Genomic DNA, 23,805 nt, shown 5'->3' with positions numbered 1-23,805 from the left:
AGGGAAGCAGGCTTGCCACTGAGCAGAGAGCCCGATGTGAGGCTTGATCCCAGGATCCTGGGATTATGACCTGAGCCAAAGGCAGAGTTATTAACCCACTGAGGCACCCAGGCACTCCTCTTTTACATTTTTCTATAACATTATAAGCAGTTTTCTTTTTGTAGGACAAATATTTGGTATCTCATACAATAAATAGTCCATGTACTACCTAATGCACTAAAATATTATTATTCATCTTACCATATCCTCCAGATTCTTACAAAAGAAGCAGAAGGGTAAATGTTGTGAATTGTTTTAGGGCACTAAGAAACATCCATGTAAAAAGTAAGGCTGTGACTTCTTTTTTTTTTTTTTAAGATTTATTTATTTATTTATTTGACAGAAAGAGAGAGAGAAATCACAAGTAGGCAGAGAAGCAGGCAGAGAGGGGGAAGCAGGCTCCCTGATGAGCAGAGAGCCTGATACAGAGCTTGATCCTGGGACCCTGAGGTCATGACTGGAGCCAAAGGCAGAGGCTTAACTCACTGAGTCACCTGGTGCCCCAAGGCTGTGACTTTTCTTTTTCTTTTTTAAAAATTTTTATTTTTTAAATTTCAGTGTACCAGAATTCATTGTTAAAGCACCACACCCAGTGCTCTATGCAATATGTGCCTTCCACAATACCCGCCACCAGGCTCATCCCCTCCAAATCCCCTATCTCCCCCATCCCCCATCCCCTATCTCCCCTCCAAAACTTTCCGTTAATTCCTCAGAGTCCACTGTCTCTCATGATTCATCTCCCCCTCCAATTTCCCCCAACTCCCTTCTTCTCTCCATCTCCCCATGTCCTCCGTGTTATTCCTTATGCTCCACAAATAAGTGAAACCATATGATAATTGACTCTCTCTGCTTGACGTATTTCACTCAGCATAATCTCTTCCAGTCCTGTCTATGTTGATACAAAAGTTGGGTATTCATCCTTTCTGATGGAGGCATAGTACTCCATAGTATATGGACCACATCTTCTTTATCCATTCATCCGTTGAAGGGCATCTTGGTTCTTTCCACAGTTTGGCAACCGTGGCCATTGCTGCTATAAATATTGGGGTACAGATAGCCCTTCTTTTCACGACATCTGTATCTTTGGGGTAAATACCTAGTAGTGCAATTGCAGGGTCATAGGGAAGCTCTATTTTTAATTTCTTGAGGAATCTCCACACTGTTCTCCAAAGTGGCTCACCAACTTGCATTCCCACCAACAGTGTAAGAGGGTTCCCCTTTCTCCACATCCCCTCCAACACATGTTGTTTCCTGTCTTGCTAACTTTGGTCATTCTAACTGGTGTAAGGTGATATCTCAATGTGGTTTTAATTTGAATCTCCCTGATGGCTAGTGATGATGACCATTTTTTCATGTGTCTAATAGCCATTTGTATGTCTTCATTGGAGAAGTGTCTGTTCATGTCTTCTGCCCATTTTTTGACATGATTATTTGTTTTGTGTGTGTTGAGTTTGAGAAGTTCTTTATAGATCCTGGATATCAGCTTTTTGTCTGTGCTGTCATTTGCAAATATCTTCTCCCATTCTGTGGGTTGCCTCTTTGTTTTGTTGACTTGTTTCCTTTGCTGTGCAGAAGCTTTTGATCTTGATGAAGTCCCAAAAGTTCATCTTCACTTTTGTTTCCTTTGCCTTTGGAGACATATCTTGAAAGAAGTTGCTGTAGCTGATATTGAAGAGGTTACTGCCTATGTTCTCCTCTATGATTCTGATGGATTCCTGTCTCATGTTGAGGTCTTTTATCCGTTTCGAGTTTATCTTTGTGTATGATGTAAGAGAATGGTTGAGTTTCATTCTTCTATAGAAGAAGCACCATTTATTGAAGAGACTTGTCTTTTTTCCACTGTGTATTTTTTCCTGCTTTGTTGAAGATTAGTTGACCATAAAGTTAAGGGTCCGTATCTGGGCTCTCTACTCTGTTCCACTGGTCTATGTGTCTGTTTTTGTGCCAGCACCATGCTGTGTTAGTGATCACAGCTTTGTAGTAAAGCTTGAAATCAGGCAACGTGATGCCCCCAGTTTTGTTTTTCTTTTTTTTTAAATTTTTATTTATTTTAAAATTTCTTTTCAGTGTTCCAGAATTCATTGTATATGCACCACACCCAGTGCTCCATGCAATACGTGCCCTCCATAATACCTACCACCAGGCTCATTCAACCTTCTACCCTCTAAAACCCTCAGATTGTTTTTCAGTGTCCACAGTCTCTCATGGTTTGCCTCCCCCTCTGATTTCCCCCAACTCCCTTCTCCTCTCCATCTCCTCATGTCCTCCATGTTATTCCTTATGCTCCACAAATAAGTGAAGCCATATGAAAATTGACTGACTCTGCTTGACTTATTTCACTCAGCATAATCTCCTCCAGTACCATTTGTTTTTCTTTTTCAACATTTCCTTAACAATTCGGGGTCTCTTCTGATTCCATACAAATTTTACGATTGTTTGCTCCAGCTCTTTGAAAAAAGCCGGTAGAATTTAGGTATAGACATTTTAACCATGTTTATTCTTCTGATCCATGAGCATGGAATGGTATTCCATCTTTTTGTGTTCTTCGATTTCTTTCATGAGTGTTCTGTAATTCCTCAAGTACAGATCCTTTACCTCTTTGGTTAGGTTTATTCCCAGGTATCTTATGCCTCTTGGTGCTATAATAAATGGAATCGATTCTCTAATTTCCCTTTCTGTATTTTCATTGTTATTGTATAAGAAAGCAACTGATTTCTGTGCATTGATTTTGTATCCTGCCACATTACTGAATTGCTGTATGAGTTCTAGTCCTTTGGGAGTGGAGTCTTTTGGGTTTTCCATATAAAGTATCATGTCATCTGTGAAGATAGAGAGTTTGACTTCTTCATTGCCAATCTGAATACCTTTTATTTCTCTTTGTTGTCTGATTGCTGTTGCTAGGACTTCTAACACTATGTTGAACAAGAGTGGTGAGAGTGGACATTTTTGTCATGTTCCTGATCTCAGAGGGAAGGCTGTCAGTTTTTCCCCATTGAGGATGATCTTCAAATTATAGGAATAGAGGGAACATTCCTTAACTTCATAAAATCTATCTATGAAAAGGCTGTGACTTCTGATGAAGAGCATTTATAGTGTTTTACCCATAATGGATATTCAAAGATGTATTGACTGGTAGATTACTACGGAGTCTAGCAAAAATAGTGTAAGAATTTCGCATTTAGGGGCACCTGTGTGGCTCAGCCAGTTGGGCATCTGCCTTCAGCTCAGCTTAGGATGCCAGGATCCTGGGATCGAGTCCTGCCCCTTGCCCAGGGGGAGGGAGTCAGACCTTCTTGCTCAGCAGGAGGTCTGTTTCTCCCTCTGCCCCTCCCCTTTCTCATATTATCTCTCCCTCTTTCTCAAATAAACAAAATCTTTTTTAAAAAAATATTTTATTTATTTATTTGATAGAGAGAAAGAGTTCACAAGTAGGCAGAGAGGCAGGCAGAGGGCAGGGGAAGCAAGCTTACTGCTGAGCAGAGAGCCCGATGTGGGGCTCGATCCCAGGACCCACTCAGCCACCCAGGCGCCTGGCAAATAAATAAAATCTTAAAAAATAATAATAATAATTTCACATTTACAGGCCCTAAAGTCTACTACCAGTGCTCTCTTTCCAGAAGTGTTTCCTCCTTGCATCTTTGTCAGGTATTCCCTCATCAAAATAAGTCTTCTCCTTAGCTTTTTGGGCCCTCTTTCCTCCTTGCTGGGTTTTTGCTGAGGTGACTTAAGTGTACTTAACTTCTTCAAAAGGGTGATTGGAGACATCCTGTAGGGCTTCTGGGGGCAGGTCAGAGTCTCCAGAAAGGAGCATTTGAAAATTACTTAACAGGTGTGACTCTGACCTGAGATTCCAGTGACTAACACAGAAAAAGTCAGTTTGCTAGTAGAGGAACTAAAAATAACTTTCATGTGTCCCTGACATTTGCTTCTATTTGCTTGAATACTACCAAAGGATCTTGCTCATTTAATTATATGCCATAGAATAATTTATTGCCATAATTTTGATAACCCTCTCCCTATATAGCAGAATATAAGTGAAAAACTGTTACTAAAATAGTAACATGTTTTATTCTTTTTAACAGACAAAGACGACGAGCTGAGAAAGAGCTGCAAGAAAAAAGATCAGAGAAACTGAAGAGAAAACCAAGGGTGGCTTTCCAACCAGAGGGTTCCCTTGTGAATGATAATGATTCAGAAATAGTTATGAAACCCAAGGTACAGAAACAGTATTATACATGCCTCTCTGGTCTGCCTGTACATAGAGTTGGAAATGTCTTTGTGGTTTATCTAGTCTTCTGATTGCTGGAAGCTTCCAATTATGACCAGGAGAATCTTCACATCATTAAGTACATAAGCCCTGTTGCATTCCTCTTTGGAATAATGGACATATAGTTGCAAATGTGAAAAGTTTTTGATTTACCTGCCTGTGTGACATTTTTTTAAAATTTTTTATTTTTTATAAACATATATTTTTTATAAACATATATTTTTATCCCCAGGTCTGTGAATCACCAGGTTTACACACTTCACAGCCTGTGTGACATTTTTATGTCTGAAATCACTCCTTGCTTTTTTTGTGACTTCTTAATACATGTCATATAGGTTCTTTGGGTTGCTCCTATTATAGTTTGACCCTTTTTCAATCCCTCCAGCATTTCCCACACACAGGTCTGTTAAGTAACCTATATATTGAAATCAGATCTTTTCAAACATTGCTTCTAAGTTTGGTGACTGTTTACATATTTTTGTGACAGATTAAACACTAACAGTTTTGTTTATAAGGATTTTTTAAAAAAGATTTTTTAATTTATTTGACAGACAGAGAGCATTAGCAGGCGGGGGGAGCGGGTGGGAAGCAGGGAGCCCAATGCGGGACTCGATCCCAGGACCCCAGGATCATGACCTGAGCCGAAGGCAGCGGCTCAACCCACTTAACCACCCAGGCGCCCTGTTTATAAGGATTTTTTAAAAGCATACTGTTGTGAGCCTCAAAGGCATGTCTGGAGGCATTTGCTACCATTGTTGAGTCCCTGAGCAGTTTTGATACAGTGGGGGGACTATTTGAGTGTTAGAGCTGCTCTGCAGCGGAGAAGAGCACACTGTAATTTAGTGACTGCATTAAGTTAGTAATGTTCTTTTTTATTGCTTGGTTTATGAGTTTTGTGAACTTCTTAGTGAAGTTACTTTGATAGAGTAAATAAATATTTATTGAATGGATTCAAGCCTATACATAAACATTCGACAATCCTTTTAGCTATTTAATTTTTTTTCAAAGTAACGATTGTCTTTGAGTTACAATCATAGAATGATCATTTGGGGATTCATTTAGGAGCAAGAACATCCTGGTTCCCAGCCTTTGGATGACTTCGATATTCCTTTTGGTATGTATAATCATGATTAATGTAGTGTCTCAGTTCAAAGTTAAAATCAGTTTTCTAGAATTATGTATGTAAAAATGAGGCTAAATTATTTTAATTTTATCTTCAACAAAATAGAGTGTGTGTGTATGTGTGTGTGTGTTTTGATGTGTTATCTGGTAGCGCAGTGGTTGAAACTATGGCCCACAGGCCATGCCTGTTTTTGTAAATCAAAAAAAAATTTTATAAAGATTTTATTTATTTATTTGACACAGAGAGAGATCACAAGTAGGCAGAGAGGCAGGCTCCCCACTGAGCAGAGAGCCCGATATGGGACTTTCCCCAGGACCCTGAGATCATGACCTGAGCCAAAGGCAGAGGCTTTAACCCACTGAGCCACCCAGGCGGCCCCAGCTCTTAAATTTTTTTGATGACACTCAAATACACATCTACCCTCTCTCATCATTCTTTTCTACTTTCATCTTAGATTTAGCATGTCCAAATTTTATTTTTTTTTTAAGATTTTATTTATTTATTAGAGAGGGAGCGAGCCTGAGCAGTGGGGAAGTGGGGGCCAGAGGGGCAGAGAGAGAGAGGGAGAAGCAGGGTTCCCACTGAGCAGGGAGCCGTCAGGGGTCGTCTCTGTTCCAGGACCCTGGGATCATTACCTGAACCAAAGGCAGACATTTAACCGACTGAGCCACCCAGGCATCCCCCACCCCCACCACCTTCCTTGATGCCACTGCCCTGCATAAAGCCTCTGTATGCCTAAACCAAGCAGTTTTTTCCCTAACTGACCTGCTTAGCTTGTACCTCTCAGCTTCCTAACCCATCTGGTATTCTTTCCCATTCACTTGTCTTAAAACCACTTTCTCGGGATGCCTGGGTGGCTCAGTGGGTTAAGCCGCTGCCTTCACCTTAGGTCATGATCCCGGGGTCATGGGATCGAGTCCCACATTGGGCTCCTTGCTTGGCAGGGAATCTGCTTCTCTCGCTGCCTCTGCCTGCCTCTCTGTCTGCTTGTGTATACTCGCTTGCTCTCTCTCTCTCTTTCTGGCAAATAAATAAAATCTTTAAAAAAACAAAACAAAACAAAACAAAACCACTTTCTTTTTCATTCTTAACAGTGTTTTGTTTCGAGTTTTTGCTTTGTGGAGGTAGTACATGTTCACTGGAGAAAATATAAATCAGGAATAGGAAGAATAATAAACTCTTCCCCCCACCCAGAAAAACTCCCATGATTTCTCTGTCTAGAGGTGGCCAGTGTTTTCTTCCAAGGTTTATTTTTTAAATATCTCCACTCATATATATCTGTAAATACATATATATGTAGTTAAATACTCTTATATAAATGTTTTATTTACTTTTATTTAATATAATGTAATGTTATATATTTAATAATATTTAATATGTATTTAATAATTATATTTTAGTAAATATATGATTAATATGTGTATGTGTCATTTCAAACAACAGTAATTCTCCAATTCTCTGACACCAATTCAGTTCTGACAATAACCTGGAGTTAACACCAATCCCACAGATTAATGGCTCAGTCTCAAAAGACCACTTCAGATATCAGCTACAAATGGGGTCCCCATACACCTGCGCATTTGCCCAGTCAACTACACACTCAGGGATTCCCATGACTCACCCTCCAGGTTCACTAATTTGCTACAGTGATTCCAGAATTCAGAGAAGTGCTTCACTTATGATTATACTTTTATTATAAGGGATACAATTCAGGAATAACCAAATGGAAGAGACGCATAAAGGAAGGTATGGGGGTTGAGGGCACAGTCTTTCCACACCCTCTCTGGGTACGCCACATACCCAGCACATCCCCTTGCTCATCAACCCAGAAGCCCCCTTAACTTCATTGTTTCAGGATTTTTATTGACATTTCATTATATAGGCATGATTGATTGCATCATTAGCCATTGATGATTGAACTGCATCTCCAGCTGCTCTCCATTCCCCAGAGGTAGGGTTGGGGTGAGGCTGATGATGGTTCTGACCCTCTGACCATGTGGTTTTTTACCTCTGGTGACCAGCACCTATCCTGAAGCTATCTAGGGGCCTTTCAAGAGTCACCTCATTAAGCATAAATTCAGATATGATCAAAAGGGTCATAACATGAATAATGTTATATATATATATATATATATATATATATATATATATATATATATATATAATTATACTATAATGTGCCATAATTGATAATCTCTTATGCTACTTTGTTGTCCTGGATGGTCTCCCAGGAAAATTCACATCTAAACCCAAACTCCCATAATAGACTTTGGACTTTGATTCTATTTGCGGCTAAACTTTTCTACCTAAGTGGAAATTACCTCAAGGGCAGCATGTGCTGTCCGAATTTGCTGTCTGTTCCCCAACAGCTGCTTTGTTCTCTCATTCTCCATCCCCACTGGTGTCACCACCAACTCAACACCAAAACATAGGTTATCTGAATTCTGCCTTCTCCCACCTTCTCATCTAGACAATAACCAGATCTTGTCTGTTTTACTTCCACTGAAATTTGTAAATTTATCACCTCTCCTCCATTTTCACCATTACTGAAGTTCTGATCTGAACTGTGACAGCAGCCTCATCTGTCTGGAGCCACTTGAATCTGTATTCCATATACTGGCAGGGATGGTTTTTCTTGACCATCAACCTGACCATATCATTTTCTTGTTTAACATTTTCTACTGGATCTTCGTCAGCCAGAAGAACATTTAGTTTTCTAGGTTGGACATACAGAATTCTCCACAATTTTGGTTTGGGTTTCACTGAGCTGCCTTTGGGAGTTCACATAGACAGCACCTCATTCAGAAATTCCATTTTTATAACATCTTGGCACCCCATGCCTTACCTCTCTTGAGTTAGGTGCTCTGCTATTGGACTCTGCTATTGGCTTCTCAGTGATTGCTTTCAATGTTTTGTTGTTATGTTTAAGAAATGCTACAAGAGGATATTAATACTTCAGCTGGATTGCACTTTATGGCCTCTGTGAGAAAGAAAGCTGTAGAATGTCAGGATGCAAGTACAAATACAGACCCAGGTAAAATGCTATTTTACCTTAATTTTAAAAGTCATATGTTTTGTGCAATATTTAACATATCTAGACTTTTTATTCAAAATAATGATTTAATATGAATTTTAGTTAAGTGATAATAGTTACTCCTCCCAAGTTCTTATCCTCAACCTTGGTATATACTTCACAAATTTTAAACTTTAAGTTGAATTTATGATAATTTAATTAAAACATAATAGAAATTTTTGTTCAAAATACCATGGACTACATCCATGTTTTAAATTTGGGTTCTCTATGCCATTAATTGCCTTCACTGGGATTTCATGCCTAAGACCAAGAAGCCTGGAGCTATGGCTGTTGAAGTTATTTAGGAAGGGGACTAGATTGGGTTGGTATGGGAAGGGCATATGTAACTGTGTCCAAGAACAGAGGAAATAAAATTTGAAGGAACTGTTATTTGGAATTTTGCCTGACAGACTTCCTTATTCATGTAAGTGCTCTGACCTTTCTGTTGTAGAAATTCTTTTCTATGATATTTAGGAAACAGTTGCTTTCAACTATGTTCAGAACCTTCAAGTGCTTTTCTTAAATCTCTAATTTTATATTATTTAAAAATAGTATTTATTGATATGGTTTCAAAATAATATCATTATAGAATATTTGAATAATATAGCAAAGCTATGAAGAAGATGAAATTAACTATAATCATATCACTTAGAATTAATGTGTTTTTAAAAGATTTTAGGGGGTGGGGCAGAGGGAGAGGAACTCAAACAGACCCTATGCTGAGTGTGGAGCCCAGTGTGCAGCTTGATCCTTCGACCCCAAGATCACAGCCCATGCCAGAACCGAGAGTCAGATGCTTAACCAGCAGTGCCACCAGGCTACCCTAGAAGTAACAATTTGATGATTTTTCTTTCAGTCTTCTCTTGCATATTTTACATAATTGGTTTTTTTTTTTTATGATTTTATTTATTTATTTGACAGACAGAGATCACAAGTAGGCGGAGAGGCAGGCAGAGAGAGAGAGTAGGGGAAACAGGCTCCCCGCTGAGCAGAGAGCCCTATGCAGGCTCTGGGATCCCAGGACCCTGGGATTATGACCTGAGCTGAAGGCAGAGGCTTTAACCCACAGGGCCACCCAGGCACCCCCATTTTACATAGTTTGATACAGTATATGGTGTCTTGCCTCACTATCCGTACTTTAATCTTCCAAGTAATATTCCTTTCTTCCCTGAGAATTTAACCCTTCATGGGTCCCAGTGTTTGCTTTTGCGTAGCAATCTTTGGATACTCTCTAGTTAGACTGTGTCTTTAACATATTGCATTATTTATTTACATAGTATAGTTTATACATATGTAGTATATATGTGTAGGTAGCATATACATTGTAGTACATACTTAACATTACAGTATAGTATTTATATTATACTCTCTACTTACCTTATAGTATATGTTTGCAATACTGTCAATATTTTATCTGATATGGTCAGTATTACATATGTACACAAATTAATTAGTTAAATGAATTTTAATTAAGTGATGTTTAAAATGCTTTATATTTAATTTATATATTAATATATTCAATTTATATTTAATAATCCTAGATGCATAGTTATTCAGACTTGTTTAATGTTTGGGAGTATTAAATGGGCTGGCCTGGGACACCTTTTTTCTGCCTTTAAAAAAGTCTCTTGATATCTGTGCAGTACATTTATAAGAATGGATTGGATTTGGAAAACAAAATTTACCTATATTGTGTATCCTTTGCTTTCACTTTGATTTCTGCTTATGTCATACATTTCCCTGTGTCATCAAAAAGTACTTGGTAAGCATATTCCTTCTTCCAGTTGTGACATAAAATATTTACCTAATTTTTTAGTGTTCAGTGCATTAGGTGGTTTCCAGTATTTTTCTCCTATAAATAAGTTTTCAGTATCTTTCCACATGTGAGCCTTTGTTTTGGTTACCACTGTGATTTAACTCTTTTATCTTTACCCATTTAATATGTCATAAAAAGGCATCTCATTATTTAGTTTTTGTTTTTATCTGAATGAGGTTAGCCTACAGAAGATGTTTTTTATGCAAATGGTGCATATGCATTTGAGAAACATTCTTATAAGAAAAAACCTTTGAGAAAGCCTTGGAGGTACTTTACTGTTAGATAGTTTTCAAGACTTGGCAGCCTGTTTGCCAGAAGTCTGTTATCATCCAGGTAATCAGGCCCAGGATGAACAATAATAAAATCATAAATTAGCACTAATTTTTAAAAATTAAATCTTTAAGTGGTCAATCTACTTTACTACCTTTAAACACAATATCTAAAAATCACATTCATACATTTAATTTTTTCTGTTTGTGAAATTCTTTTTTGTTTTCTTTTTTTGCCTCAACTCTTACAACTGACTACAAGATAAAAAAGCTACTTCTGAAGAAGTTGTTTCTGAATGTAGTAAAAATCAACAAATCATTTCTTCCATATCAGGTGTGCTTTTTTTCTCTTTTTTTTTTTTCCTGAGAATAACATTACTAATTAAAGACTGTTCTGATGACCAAACAAGAGTTACCACCATCCATAAAAAAGCAATAAAACCCATCAATTGATCGAATAGAGATAGAATGATAATTTAAGTATTTTCACTTTCCTCTTTTCTAGTTTCTGGGTTGTTAGATGGTTTAAATTCAAGCCTTGGTACCGAGTTTCCAGTGTTCAATATAATAAGAAATTATATTTTGCATATGAAATTTGAAAGTAATGTTTTATTAAAAGTAAAATGCTAGGAAGTAAAACTAGAGTCCTAGTGAAGGGACTCTAGTTTGGAATATTGGTGAAGTTTAGTGGGGTAAAGTTTGGAGCCGATGACCCAAGAAAGAATTCTTGAAACATCGTTGGTGCAAAATGGTAGTTTAATAAAGCATGAGGACAGGACCCGTGGACAGAAAGAGCTGCTGCCTCAGGGTTGTGAGAGGGGTGGCTTATTATATATTATGGGGTTGTGGGAGGTAAGGAAAAACTGAGGTCTTTTGTATGTTAAAGAAAATTCACAGGATACAGGAGGCCTTGCCACTGTCAAGTTAAAGTTGTTTTCCCTCTAGCAAGGCATTAATAGGAAGATAGTTGGGAACTTCCTGGAGGATCACTCTGCCTTCTTCCAGTATCTGTCAATGTGCTGCAGCTTATAAGGATGTTATATTCCTCCTGCAAGCTAGGCCATTGATAAAAATGCTTCATTTCTGTAAATTGCTAAGACATTTATAAACTGAGGGAGACTCAGTTCTTGCAGGATTGTGATCTCTACAAGTTAGCTATTTGTTTTTCCTTTCCTTAGCTTTAGGGTGGCCAAGAGTACATAAGGAATGTCACTTATATCCCATGGGGGGGTGTTGTGGGGTGTCCGCTTCTGATTTGTCCCCAGCTTTCCTTCTTTTCCCTCATCACTAGGGCAAAAGGCACAGAGACCATTTGCTGACGTATTGTGATAGGCTTCTTTAGTGTACTTTTGAATAAGAAGCTAATGACTTTTATAAAATTTAGATGTTAAACATTTTTTAATGTTTAATGGTAAAATTAAGCTATGGGCTCTGCGAATATACTAGAAACTACTGAATACTGAGTTGTGCCATTCTATTCTATTCTATTCTGTTTATTTTATTTCATGAAGGGTGCACACCCTAGCAGGGGAATGGGGAGGGGTAGAATGAGGGGGAGAGAGAGAATCTAAAGCAGCCTCCATGCCCAGCATGGAGCCTGATTTGGGGCTCCATCTCATGACCCAGAGAGCATAACCTTGTTGCGGAAGTTCGAAGGCATCGGAGAAGCTCAAGTAGCACACAGAGAACTGGGAGAACAACTGGGAGAGCTTTATTAACACCAGTGGGCTCAGTGAGATCACTCCCAAAGAATGAGTACCCAGCCTTTACTGAGACAGATATTTATAGGCAAACTAGGGATTTTAAAATGGTTTCGCACAGCTGATTGGCTCGGGGTCACAAGGTAGTTCTTAAAGCTATGCGGAAGTGACTTGGTAGAGAAGGTGGCCATTTTGGGCTTTTCCACCTCAACCTGAGCAGAAATCAAAAGTCAGTTGCTCAACAAACTGAGTCACCCAGGCACTCCTGAATTGTGCCCTTTTAAAGGGTCTAAATTATATCTCAATAAATCTGTTAAAACAAATGAGTAACAAGAAAAAACGTTGACAGTAAAAAAACAAATTAGTTATAGGTTAATTTCCTAAACAGGTTTTCTTGCAATCTCCTAAACCAACATGACTTAATATATCTGAAATGGAAATAGGAAATTACAGCATTTTCCTTTTTCTTTTTTTCCTTCTTTCTTCTCATGGGGCTTGAGATCACAACCCTGAGACCAAGACTTGAGCTGAAATCAATAGTCGAACACTTAACTGACTGAGCCACCTAGGAAATTAACAGCATTTTCTTGACATGACTTAGATACTTTATTATCCCCATGAATCATTCATATGAAAAAAGCAATAATCAGTCTCTATTCAACTATGAATTACTTTACAGTAAATTGTTTTTAGAATAGAATAGAATTTATTTATACCTGTGAAACTTCTTAGATTTTTTTTTAAAAGATTTTATTTCTAAGTAATCTCTTCACCCAAAGTGGGGCCCAAACTCAGAATCCTGAGATCAAGAGCCACACACTCCACAGACTGAGCTAGCTAGGCGCCTCCTACTTAGATTTTTAACAAAAAAAAATTTATGTTGCTTGTTGCTGACTTGTTATAAATGCTAATGACTTGGAGCTATTTACAGATTTTTTTTATATTCCTGATTTTTTAATTTTCTTAATTTTCAGAACATGAACCTTTGAATGTTCCTCAAGTGTTAGCTCCCGATGTATGTCTAAATCTCAAACTTCACACTGAAATATCAGAGGAACCTTCATCACCTTCACCGTCTGGTCTGGTACTAAATTTGATATTTCTATTCAGAGGTTATAATAATACATTTGCTAAAATTTATTATGGTCATCTGCATCATTTAATTGTATAGATGAAATGAGGCTAAAATGGCATCTATGTAGCTTTGTTGGAAAGATCAAAAAATTAAGATTTAAATACTATGCCCCAAAGTATTGTAAACTAAGACCATAACACATACTTCCTGCAGTTTTCCCTAAGTTAGGGAAATATATAAGCTCATATAAGCTCTTTTTGCCTTTAAAATTAATTATTATTATTATTATTATCATTTTATTTATTTATTTATTTATTTATTTACAAGAGTGGATGGTGCAGACTGGTTGTACAGAGTAAAAAGAATATAACCCTCTTTGATTTTACGTGTTTTGTTTCAGGTTAGAAACACTTACATAAATGTGATTGATATTAAAGCTGATGATCTACAGGAACTGCCTGATAAAGAGGGACCTTCAAATGATACTATTACCAAACAGCCAAGTGATCACCTGGAGATCCCATCTTCTGCAGAGTTACATTATATGGCAGCTTCAGTTATAAATACTGTTCCCTTGCACACTGTTAAGACTGAAGGTAATAATTTTTTTGTTTTTAAGTAGATTAAAAACACTTTAAAAATTCTATAATATAACATTTTTACCCCTTATTAAGTCTCTTAGCTCTTTTCCTGCAAACCCACTATATCTTTGGATGTTTATATTCACATTTAGGAATGTTCTTTTGTGGGGGAGGGCAGAGGAGGAGGGAGAGAGAATCTTAAGCAGACTCCATGCCCAGTGTAGAGCCTGATGTGGGGCTTGATCTTACGACCCTGAGATCCTGAACTGAGCCACAATCAAGAGTTGGAGGCTTAACTGAATGGGCTACCTGGTCCCCCTAGAAATGTTCTATTAATCTTCTAACTACCTTGTTTAGAATCAGTCTTTTTATGCTTTTCATATTCTTGATAGAGTCAGCCAATTCCACTATGGATTTATTTTTTAAATCTGCAAAAATGTCTCCACCCTGTCTGGATGAAAGAAGCTGGAGAGCAGGCAGTACAGAGGTGAAGAACACTGGGATTGCCTCACCTATACCATCAGAATTACAGCAGGACAAAGGTGAATACCCTAAATATCTAACATGACTCTCGCCTTTTCTCCAAATTACTGATATATAGAAATGACTTCTAAAACTTGGTAATTGCAAAAGAAACCAGGAGAAGTTTTTTCCTTTGCTAAGAAGAGTGTGGTCAGATAGGTAAATTAGGTAGTGTCATGGTTCCAAAGCTGGGGCCCCTGGGTATTCTGCGAGGAGACTACAGATCTATTTGTACATAGGTCTTTTCTTAATTGAGGAGGCTAAAAATAAACATCCTATGGTATGTCATGAGTGCTTTGGTATTAAAAGGGAATTCTCATATTTAAAAAAAGTGGGTGATTCTAGAATAGCATGTAGAAAATACACAGGTATTTAGCCAACAGTAAAATATTATAAGTAAAATAGTCAGTTTTAGAATTATAAATTAGGTTGCATTATTATAAAATATTTGCAAGATTTAGAAGAATATTTTTCCAAAACCTAAAGTTATTACATCCTATGAATGATTAGATTACTCTTCTTTTTGAAAAAGATTTTATTTATTCATTTGATATAGAGAGATATAGGGAAAGAGCTTGAGCAGGAGAAGAGGCAGAGGGAGAGGAAGAAGCAGACTCTTCTGAGCCAGGAGCCCAACACAGGGCTCGATCCCAGGATCTGAGATCATGACCTGAGCCGAAGGCAGATGGCCAAACATCTGAGCCACCCATGCGCCCCGAATAGATTAAGCTTAATAAACCATCAGATTTCTTCCAATTGAAAGCCAGTATGTCTTCTGGGATCCACAGGTCCTGGGAAGGATACCCAGCCTTGTGGTTTTCAGATGCTTGGGGTCAGAGTCCAGCCCTGTCTGCTAATTGTATATCAACAGTGGGCACTCAGGAGATGTGAAGGTGTAGGGAAGGGATGGGTAGCAGGGAAACCTCACCTTAGCATGTGTTAGGGCATGTCTGTTATAGCTGTGTATACCAATAAGTGTCAGAATTTCAGATTTTGAAGCCTTGGCCCATTCTCTTTCCTGTTATGGGGCTGTTTGGTGCATGGGTATTGAAGGGAAAATGTATGAAACTAACAAGTCTTTTAGGCTGGGAAAGTGTGTGGGAAATGAAAAGAGCTTGAATTCTAGATTGAAGTAGAACAGACCTGGATTTTGGTCCCAACTCTGTCACTTTATAGTTTGGATACTTCTTGCAAGTATATTAACTTTATCTGGTCCTTACTTATATCTCTGTGGGCTCCCTGGGCTGTGCAGTCAGTTGAGCATCTGACTCTTGGTTTCGGCTCAGGTCATGATCTCAGGGTCATGGGATCGAGCCCTGTGTGGGGCTCTGCACTCAGTGCAGACTCTGCTTAAGACTCTCTTCATCTCCTGTCCCTGCTCCCCACGCTCACTCTCTTATTCTCTCCCTTTATCTAAAATAAATAAATCTTTTAAAAAAATGCCTATGGGCTAGTTTCCCTTCATTTTCACACCAGTCAGCTTTTGAAATTCTGCCATATTGGAACCAGATCCATCTCTCTGTGACCCCTGAATATCTTTGGCCAGCATTTTAAGTGACCATAAGCTAGCTACAGGTTAATTTCCTCATTAGATCAAGTCTATTCAATGTTTTGGAAGATCATTCTCTAGGGAGACTGGTTACAAAAATATGTCAGTGTCCCTTATTAAAGAGAACAACTTTAAAATGCCAGTTTAAAAGGATGTGTTTCATATTTTGAAAATAAATTCCGTTATAGTATTTACATAATATACCATAAAGATTCAGAATCTTGTTACATAATAGAGTTGAATGGGATTTGTATTATAGAAAAAGGTTGGGAGAAGGAGGGACAGATTCCCTAGGTATTTAAAACAAAAGCAAGACAAATAATAAATTCCTACCTTTAGTGATACTTGCTCACCATTTTGAATGATAGCAGTTTCCTATTTTAGAAACTATCTCCAATAGGAATGCATTCAGCTATTAATAGCAAGCAGAGCTTTGCTGGCCAGAGGAAGAATTTTTCATCAGTGGAGCTCAGTATTTAACCCTTTTTTCCTTTTTTTTCTCCCCCTATTAGTCAGTGGGACTAGAGCAGATTCTCCAAAGAAAGGGAAGCTATTTTCATTATGTAGGTAGACCATTCTGGATTTTGAACATGTCCAGCTCTTTTGCCCAATTTCCTCCTTGAAGTTTGTATACAAAATTCTCTCCTGAGAATGACTGAGGGAGATACTTCAGGCTCCCGAAAACAGGAAGGACAGATGGTAAAATACTGTGAGAGTCAAGCTGAAAAAGGTAAGGCCAGGCGTACCTGACGAGCGTGATCAGTAGAGCATGTGACTCTTGATCTTGGAGTTGTGAGTTTGAGCCCCTTGGGTGTAGAGATTACTTAAAAAAAAAAAAATGGTAAAGCCAGAGCAGGTAGTGGAAAGTGATACAGTGGCCATTGCCTGCATCGCAGTTTGACATTATCCTGTCATGGGAAACCTCACACTAGACTGGGACTGAAAGGTAAGAAGCACTACCTACACTTGTTTAGTGAGTCACATTTTTCAGAGTATTTTATTGCACAATTCAGTCTTCACAAAGCCTCTCTAAGTTAGGTAGGTCAGGCATCATACTCCTCATTTGACCAACTAGTCAATAAACAATCAAGGACCAGATCTTGGAACTTAAGAAGAGTGTAATTAATATCGGGCTCTCTGCCTGGGCACTCACCTCGGGGAGGAAAGGAAGGCATAGAAGCAGAGGATTATGATACAGCATGGGAAGTGCTTTCGAGATGGTATGGATGAGATTCTTGGGAAATGCAGCATCTACTCCATCTCTAGGGAGGATGGGACATTTATCCCCATTTATTCCACTGAGACACCTCAGTGGAATCTTTTTTTTTTTTTTAAGATTTTATTTATTATTTATTTGACAGAGAGAGATCACAAGTAGGCAGAGAGGCAGGCAGAGAGAGAGAGGAGGAAGCAGGCTCCCTGCTGAGGAGAGCCCGATGGGGGACTCGATCCCAGGACCCTGGGATCATGACCTGAGCTGAAGGCAGCAGCTTAACCCACTGAGCCACCCAGGCGCCCACCTCAGTGGAATCTTAAAGGGAAGTGGGATTTAGAGAAAGGTCACACAGAGTGAGAGACTAAATTGTGCAGTGATGTGGAGGTTCGATGGAGCCTGCAAAGGCTGAGAGAATTAAAGCTTGCTTGGAGGCAGTGAAGTGGTTTTGTTTGTTTGTTTAAGACAGCAATAGATGAGCTAGAGAGGGAGACAGAGGAAAGACTGAATGGCATTGTCCTTATACTGAGGCCTTTGAACTTTTACAATGAGGTATTAGAGAAACACTGAAGAATTTGAGGTGGGAAAGGAACAAAATCAGATTTGTGTTTTAAAAGATCCTTGTGGGGGCCCCTGGGTGGCTAAGTGGGTTGGGCCGCTGCCTTCGGCTCGGGTCATGATCTCAGGGTCCTGGGATGGAGTCCCACATCGGGCTCTCTGCTCAGCGGGGATCCTGCTTCCTCCTCTCTCTCTGCCTGCCTCTCTGCCTACTTGTGGTCTCTCTCTGTCAAATAAATAAATAAAATCTTAAAAAAAAAATAAAAGATCCGTGTGGAAGGTGGACTAAATAAGGGTAAAATAAATTAGAGATAGAGATGTTGTTTGGGGTCCAGCTATTGTGAAAGCTTCAGCTAAGCAATGGTAATAGGAATGGAGATTTTGGTTGGTAATCATCAATATTTGTGTTACTTTGGATCTGAAGGAAAGAGAAGACCTTGAATGATTCTCTGGCTTAGGAACACGTTGAATGAGAACTACTAACTGAACTGGGGAATCAGGAAAAGGGAGAAAGTTGGAGGGACAGAGTGATGAATTTCAGTTGATAGGCTTTAGGAACAACCTAAATGAGATACCCAGGACATAGGTGGATTTAAGGGCTGGTGCTCATGAAGATGCCATGTGAATCTGAGAGTCATCTGTGCATTGGTGACACCACCCAGGGAGAATACATGAGTGAGAAGTGAGCTGAGACTGACACCCTGGAAGTGCTGATGGGTCGGGTGGGGGGGCGGCGGCGAAGAGTAAAATGACAAGACAATGAAGAAGGAAGAGCAATAGGGGGAGGAGGAGACCCAGAGCCTGGAAAAAGAACACATTTTTAAAAGTGTTTGAGGGGTGCGTGGGTGGCTCAGTCATAGGGCATCTGCCTTTGGCTCAGGTCATGATCCCAGAGTCCTAGAATCAAGCTCTACCTCAGGTTCCCTGCTCAGCAGGAAGCCTGCTTCTCCCTCTCTCTCTCCCCTGGCTTGTGTTCCTTCTCTCACTCTCTCTCTGTCAAATAAATATAAAAATCTTAAAAAAAAAAAAAGTTTCAAATTTGGAACAAGGATCAATTGAGTTTAAGAGTTGGGAGGGTCATTGGCTTTGATACTGGTCTTGGGAGGTTTAATGATAGCTTGAGATCCCACGTAGAGTTGGTAGTGGCCCACAGTAGGCCTAGCTTTTACTATGTGACACTGGTGGTTTTCAAGTAGAGTTTTAAAACAGTCAAAAATAGGGGCACCTTGGTGGCTCAATCAGTTAAGTGTCTGACTCTTGATTTCTGCCCAGGTCATGATCTCAGGGTCCTGAAATCAAGCCCTACACTGGGCTCTGTGCTCAGTGGGAAGTCTTCATGAGATTTTCTCCCTCTGCCTCTCCCTTCATGCTCTCTCTCTCACTCACTTTCAAAATGAATAAGCAAATCTTTAAAATAAATAAAAAGTAAAAAATATTAAATAATGTTGCTTTTTAATGAAGTATGTTTTTATTGCAGAGGGTAAAGTATCATTCAAACTGCCTTGTGTGTGGAGTTTTGTGGTAATAGCAACACTGTTATGTATTCTTATCCCACAACAGACAGCTCTCTGAAGTCGAGAAGCTGAAGTGTTATTTCTGAGTGTATTGAAATAGATTTGGAAGGGAATGTTATTTTGACTTAAAATGCGGTCTTAAAAAAATTAGATCATCAGCATTTACTTCTCCCTTAATTCTACTGAATTCTAATATTGATTACCTTTATTAATATTTAGATATGCTAAAGCCAGATTTTCAAGTCAAAAAACAGAACTTGAAGTCAGCTGCTGCTGAGGATGATCCGCCATGGGAGCTCCTGCAGGATGTGTCTGCAGCTCGCCGCCTAGAGCGTCTCACATCTAAGCTTCAGGAAATTGATGAACAGCTGTTAGCAATACAGAACATTGCTGAAAACATAGAGCAGGATTGCCCCAGATACAAACTGCTAGATCGACATTGTGATAAGGTAGACTGTCTTTATTTTAGCTATTCGTTTGTTACTGAGTTATTAGATTTGGATTTGATGTGATTTTAGACATTTGGTTTTTCAATATAATAGGATTTTTTTTTTAAGCTAGGGTTTCTCAACCTCAGCATTATTGATATTTGGACCAGATAATTCTTTGTTGTGGAAGACTTGTCATGTGCACTGTAGGATTTTTTTTAAAGATTTTATTTATTTGACAGGGATTTTTGATAGCATCCCTAATCTTTACCTGTTAGCTTTGCTGTAATAATAAAACAATGTCTTCAGACATGGCCAAATGTTCTGTGGGGAGCAAGATAGCCCCCAGTTGACAACCACTGCTTTAAACTTCTAAGAAGTGAACCAGTGCTTCCTACCAGGAAAAGAAATAGATGAATTAGAAAACAAGAATGTGGTTTTAAATGAACCCTGCTCATAATTGAGTATCATTTTCTTCAGCAGGACTTTTTTAACTTTATAAAAATGCTGTTGTCTTTATATTTAGAATTCTCAGTTTCTTTTAAATATTTTATACAATGGGAATAGTAGTCTTTAGACGTTTTCTGTATCTTTAAAAAATATGTATAAGAATGAGATTATTTATGTGTATTGGTATATCACGGTAGTTAGACAAATAGGAAGTCTCAAATATGAATTAATTATTTTGCACAAACTTTTTTTAGGAAATAAAATTTACATAAAATTAAGATTAGGGAACAAACAGTAAAAATACCTTGAATGTGTTAAAGCTTTATATTGGGAAATGCAAATTGGTCTGCAGGATAAAAATTCCATCATTGACTTTCTTAAGAAATATTCTAGGTTGCTAGCTGGCTGATATTTTAAAAGATGCGTTTATTAGGTTTATAGTACTTCTTTAATTCAAACATTTAGCACATATTAAAAAGTTAAGATTAAACAAGTGAAATCACACAGAAAAAACATGAGGTGGGACTACTATTAAGTAATGATATTATGATGTTTATTTAATTGTGTCCTTTTTGTTGTTTTTAATCCAGACTTAGATCTAGCACTTCAAAATAAGTGTTAAGTGTTAGAGTCATCTTTGGAACTCCTTATTCCAAGGAATCACTTTCAAAATGGCCTTATGTTCTTGTATATTAAGCATATCCAGAGCCAAATATGTCTTGATCCTGGCTTGCTCCAGAGTCCCAAGAATGTTTTTTTCATCAATAAGCATTTATTAAGCTTCTGCTAAGTTTTGGGAAAAGAAAGATAAATAAGACATACATAGTCATTACTCTCAAGCAGCTTAGAATCTAACAAAAGAAGAGATCTGTATATACCAGTAAAAACATATGAACAGGGTGCGGTGAGAACACAGGTACACAGGACAGGTTGTGGCTGGACAGTGAAGCTATAGCATCAGTGATGCCTTTATAGAGGTGACTCTGGAGTTGGTAATGAATTGATATTCACCAGTTAGGTAAGGAAAGGCTGATGAAACATTGTGAGGTAGAGGTTGATGATACTGGGCTTTAGGACATCTGGCAGTAAAGGTAGGTTAGGGTAGATAAGTGATGATGGAAAGTATTGTTTGCTATGTCAAGTGATTAGGATTTTTTTCTATACTATAAATAGGCAGGAGGGAACCACTGAAGAATTTTGGGCAGTGAAGTGGTGTGATTAGATGCTCTGGCAACAGCAGCGGAGATGGCAGATTGGAGAGGATAAGCCTGAGGACAGGGAGGTGGTTGGGTCACAGTGGTTCTAAACTGGCTGCTCTTTAGAGTCCTCTTGGGACCTTGTTAGAAATACAGAGTTGTGGGGCGCCTGGGTGGCTCAGTGGGTTAAGCCGCTGCCTTCGACTCAGGTCATGATCTCAGGGTCCTGGGATTGAGTCCCATATCGGGCTCTCTGCTCAGCGGGGAGCCTGCTTCCCTCTCTCTCTCTCTCTCTCTTTGCCTGCCTCTCTACTTATTTGTGATCTCTCTCTCTCTCTCTGTCAAATAAATAAATAAATAATCTTTAAAAAAAGAAAGAAAGAAAGAAAGAAATATAGAGCTGTGGGCCCAAACCTTGAGATTCTGATTTTAAGTAATTCTTTGGTGGGACCCAGTAATTTGTGTAATTAATATGCTTCATGAATGACTCTTATGCAGCTAGCTGTATACTGCATTTACTGATTGATGTTTGGGACTCACTGTATACCAAGCTAAGAAGTAATGATAACCTGAACTTTAGGATTAGAGTTGGAAAAGGATGTAGCAGGACTCAGAGGGTGATTGGCTCTGAAAATGTGAAAAAGAATAGTTTCACAGTGGTATCTAAATTTTGAGCCTGGGTAAATGGTGGAGTCACTTTCCAAACCAGGGAAGAAGAAGACTGTGTGTTTTGGGGGAAGAGAGGCACAGTGATTTTGGTCAGAAAAATCTTAAATTTGGAGTATAAGATTAGTAGCAGTTGGATATATGCTTCTGGAGCTTAGAAGCTAGAGTTGGGTTGATGGTACAGATTTTTAGACTCCTTACAAGGAAGTTCAAATCATAAGAGGGCTCTCACCCAAGGAGTATACACTGAATGAGGAGAAAAAGAGGGTAAAGGACAGAATTCTGTGGATGCATGAACTTTTAAAGATGACTCGACAATAAAGCTTGAGAAGGAGCATTCTGAAGTAGTTAAGAGACTCAGGAGAAAGCAAAGCAAAGAAAGAGTCTCATGGAATTTCCACAGGGGAAATGAAAAGATGGTGGAGGAATAGGGGACCCTGTTTCAACCTGTCCTCTAAACTGAGCTAGATATCTACCAGATCATTCTAAACACCCATGAAATCACCCTGTGGTGTAAGAAGATATATCTGGAGCTCTACAAGTTGAATATCTCAAGCGGGGAACTTTGATTGGTAGCAGTGGTGAAAGGACGTTAGGACAGCCCCCCAGATTGAAACCTAGAGCTGCAGGGATGCACATGCGAACCAGGGGCGACTAGTGGTTTTAGAAGCACAAAAAGCAGAGACATACCTGGACCTGGAAGCAAGGGCTAGCAGAGCTGCTATGGGTGTACAACCCAGAATACTGTTTTTTTTAGCAGTACAGACAAAAATGGAGACAATGTGGCCTGAATGTGGCCACAGTCTGAAGAACAGACTGTGATTTCTCTGTTCTGAGATAGAGATATGGATACAGTCACTTCTACTCTGACTTTCAGAAGAGATGTGGAAAGCTCCCAGGAAAAGCTGCCAGAGCACAAAAGCCCTCCAAAACTGGTTTTCACTGAGCCCATTTCCTCCCTACAGGAGGCAGGGCAGCTTTGCCCAAACGGGGTTGCCTGAGTAACAGCAGGACAGGCCCCTCCCCCAGAAGACAGTCTGAAAGAACAAGAGGCCAACATCCCTAAGATCCCTATAAAAAAGGTGCATCCTGCTTGGGTTGCAGTCAATCATTTGGACTCTGTACATTCCCTCAACCACCCATCAACAGAATGATTAAGAGAAGGAACTCCTAACACAGGAAAGATTCAGAGACTGTGACCTCTGCCACAGAACTAATGGATATGGGTATAAGCAAGATGTCAGAAATAGACTGACATCTGAGAGCTGATCTGCCAGAACTTAAAAATGCTATTATTGAGATCCAATCTAGATACTCTAATGCTAGGGTAAACGAGGCAGAAGAACAATTAGTGATCTAGAAGGCAAACTGATAGAAAAGAAGGAACAGGAGGAGGCCTGGAACAAACAGCTTAAAATCCATGAAAACAGAATTAGAGAAATAAATGATGCTATGAAATGTTCCAGTGTCAGGATTATTGGGATCCCTGAGGGGGTGGAGAGGGAGAGGACCAGAAGATACATTTGAGCAAATCATAGCCAGGAACTTCCCTAATCTGGGGAAGGAAAAAACATTCATGTCCTAGAGGCAGAGAAGTCCTCTCCCAAGATCAATGAGAACAGACCATCTCCACGGCATGTAATAGTAAAACTCGCAAATCTTAGAATCAAGGAAACCATCTTTTTTTTTAAAAAAAGATTTTTTTTTTAAAGGTTTTTTTTTTAATTTATTTATCAGAGAAAGAGAGGGAGAGAGCGAGCATAGGC

The 23,805-nt window shown here is 38.9% G+C and overlaps 1 protein-coding gene across 8 annotated transcripts in view; it reads left to right on the top strand.

The window, feature by feature from the left end:
* Positions 1-23,805, top strand: part of CPLANE1 (ciliogenesis and planar polarity effector complex subunit 1) — a 141,916-nt gene that overhangs the window by 85,222 nt on the left and 32,889 nt on the right. For 6 of the 8 annotated variants that reach the window (XR_009353748.1, XM_059173819.1, XM_059173816.1 and 3 more), the window contains exons 35-42: positions 4,122-4,254; positions 5,369-5,420; positions 8,359-8,463; positions 10,850-10,921; positions 13,262-13,371; positions 13,763-13,958; positions 14,336-14,485; positions 19,519-19,748. Coding sequence is in view for 7 of the 8 variants with exons in the window: in XM_059173819.1 (XP_059029802.1) it covers positions 4,122-4,254; positions 5,369-5,420; positions 8,359-8,463; positions 10,850-10,921; positions 13,262-13,371; positions 13,763-13,958; positions 14,336-14,485; positions 19,519-19,748 (1,048 nt within the window). In the remaining variant the exon portion in view is untranslated. The remainder of the gene's footprint in view (positions 1-4,121; positions 4,255-5,368; positions 5,421-8,358; positions 8,464-10,849; positions 10,922-13,261; positions 13,372-13,762; positions 13,959-14,335; positions 14,486-19,518; positions 19,749-23,805) is intronic. The other 2 variants (XM_059173822.1, XM_059173820.1) reach the window with 1 other exon arrangement.

This window comes from Mustela lutreola, chromosome 5, assembly GCF_030435805.1.
Source record: "Mustela lutreola isolate mMusLut2 chromosome 5, mMusLut2.pri, whole genome shotgun sequence".
Classification (NCBI taxonomy): domain Eukaryota; kingdom Metazoa; phylum Chordata; class Mammalia; order Carnivora; family Mustelidae; genus Mustela; species Mustela lutreola.
Note: the sequence above shows the minus strand (reverse complement) of the source record. Positions and strands in the feature narration are given on the sequence as shown.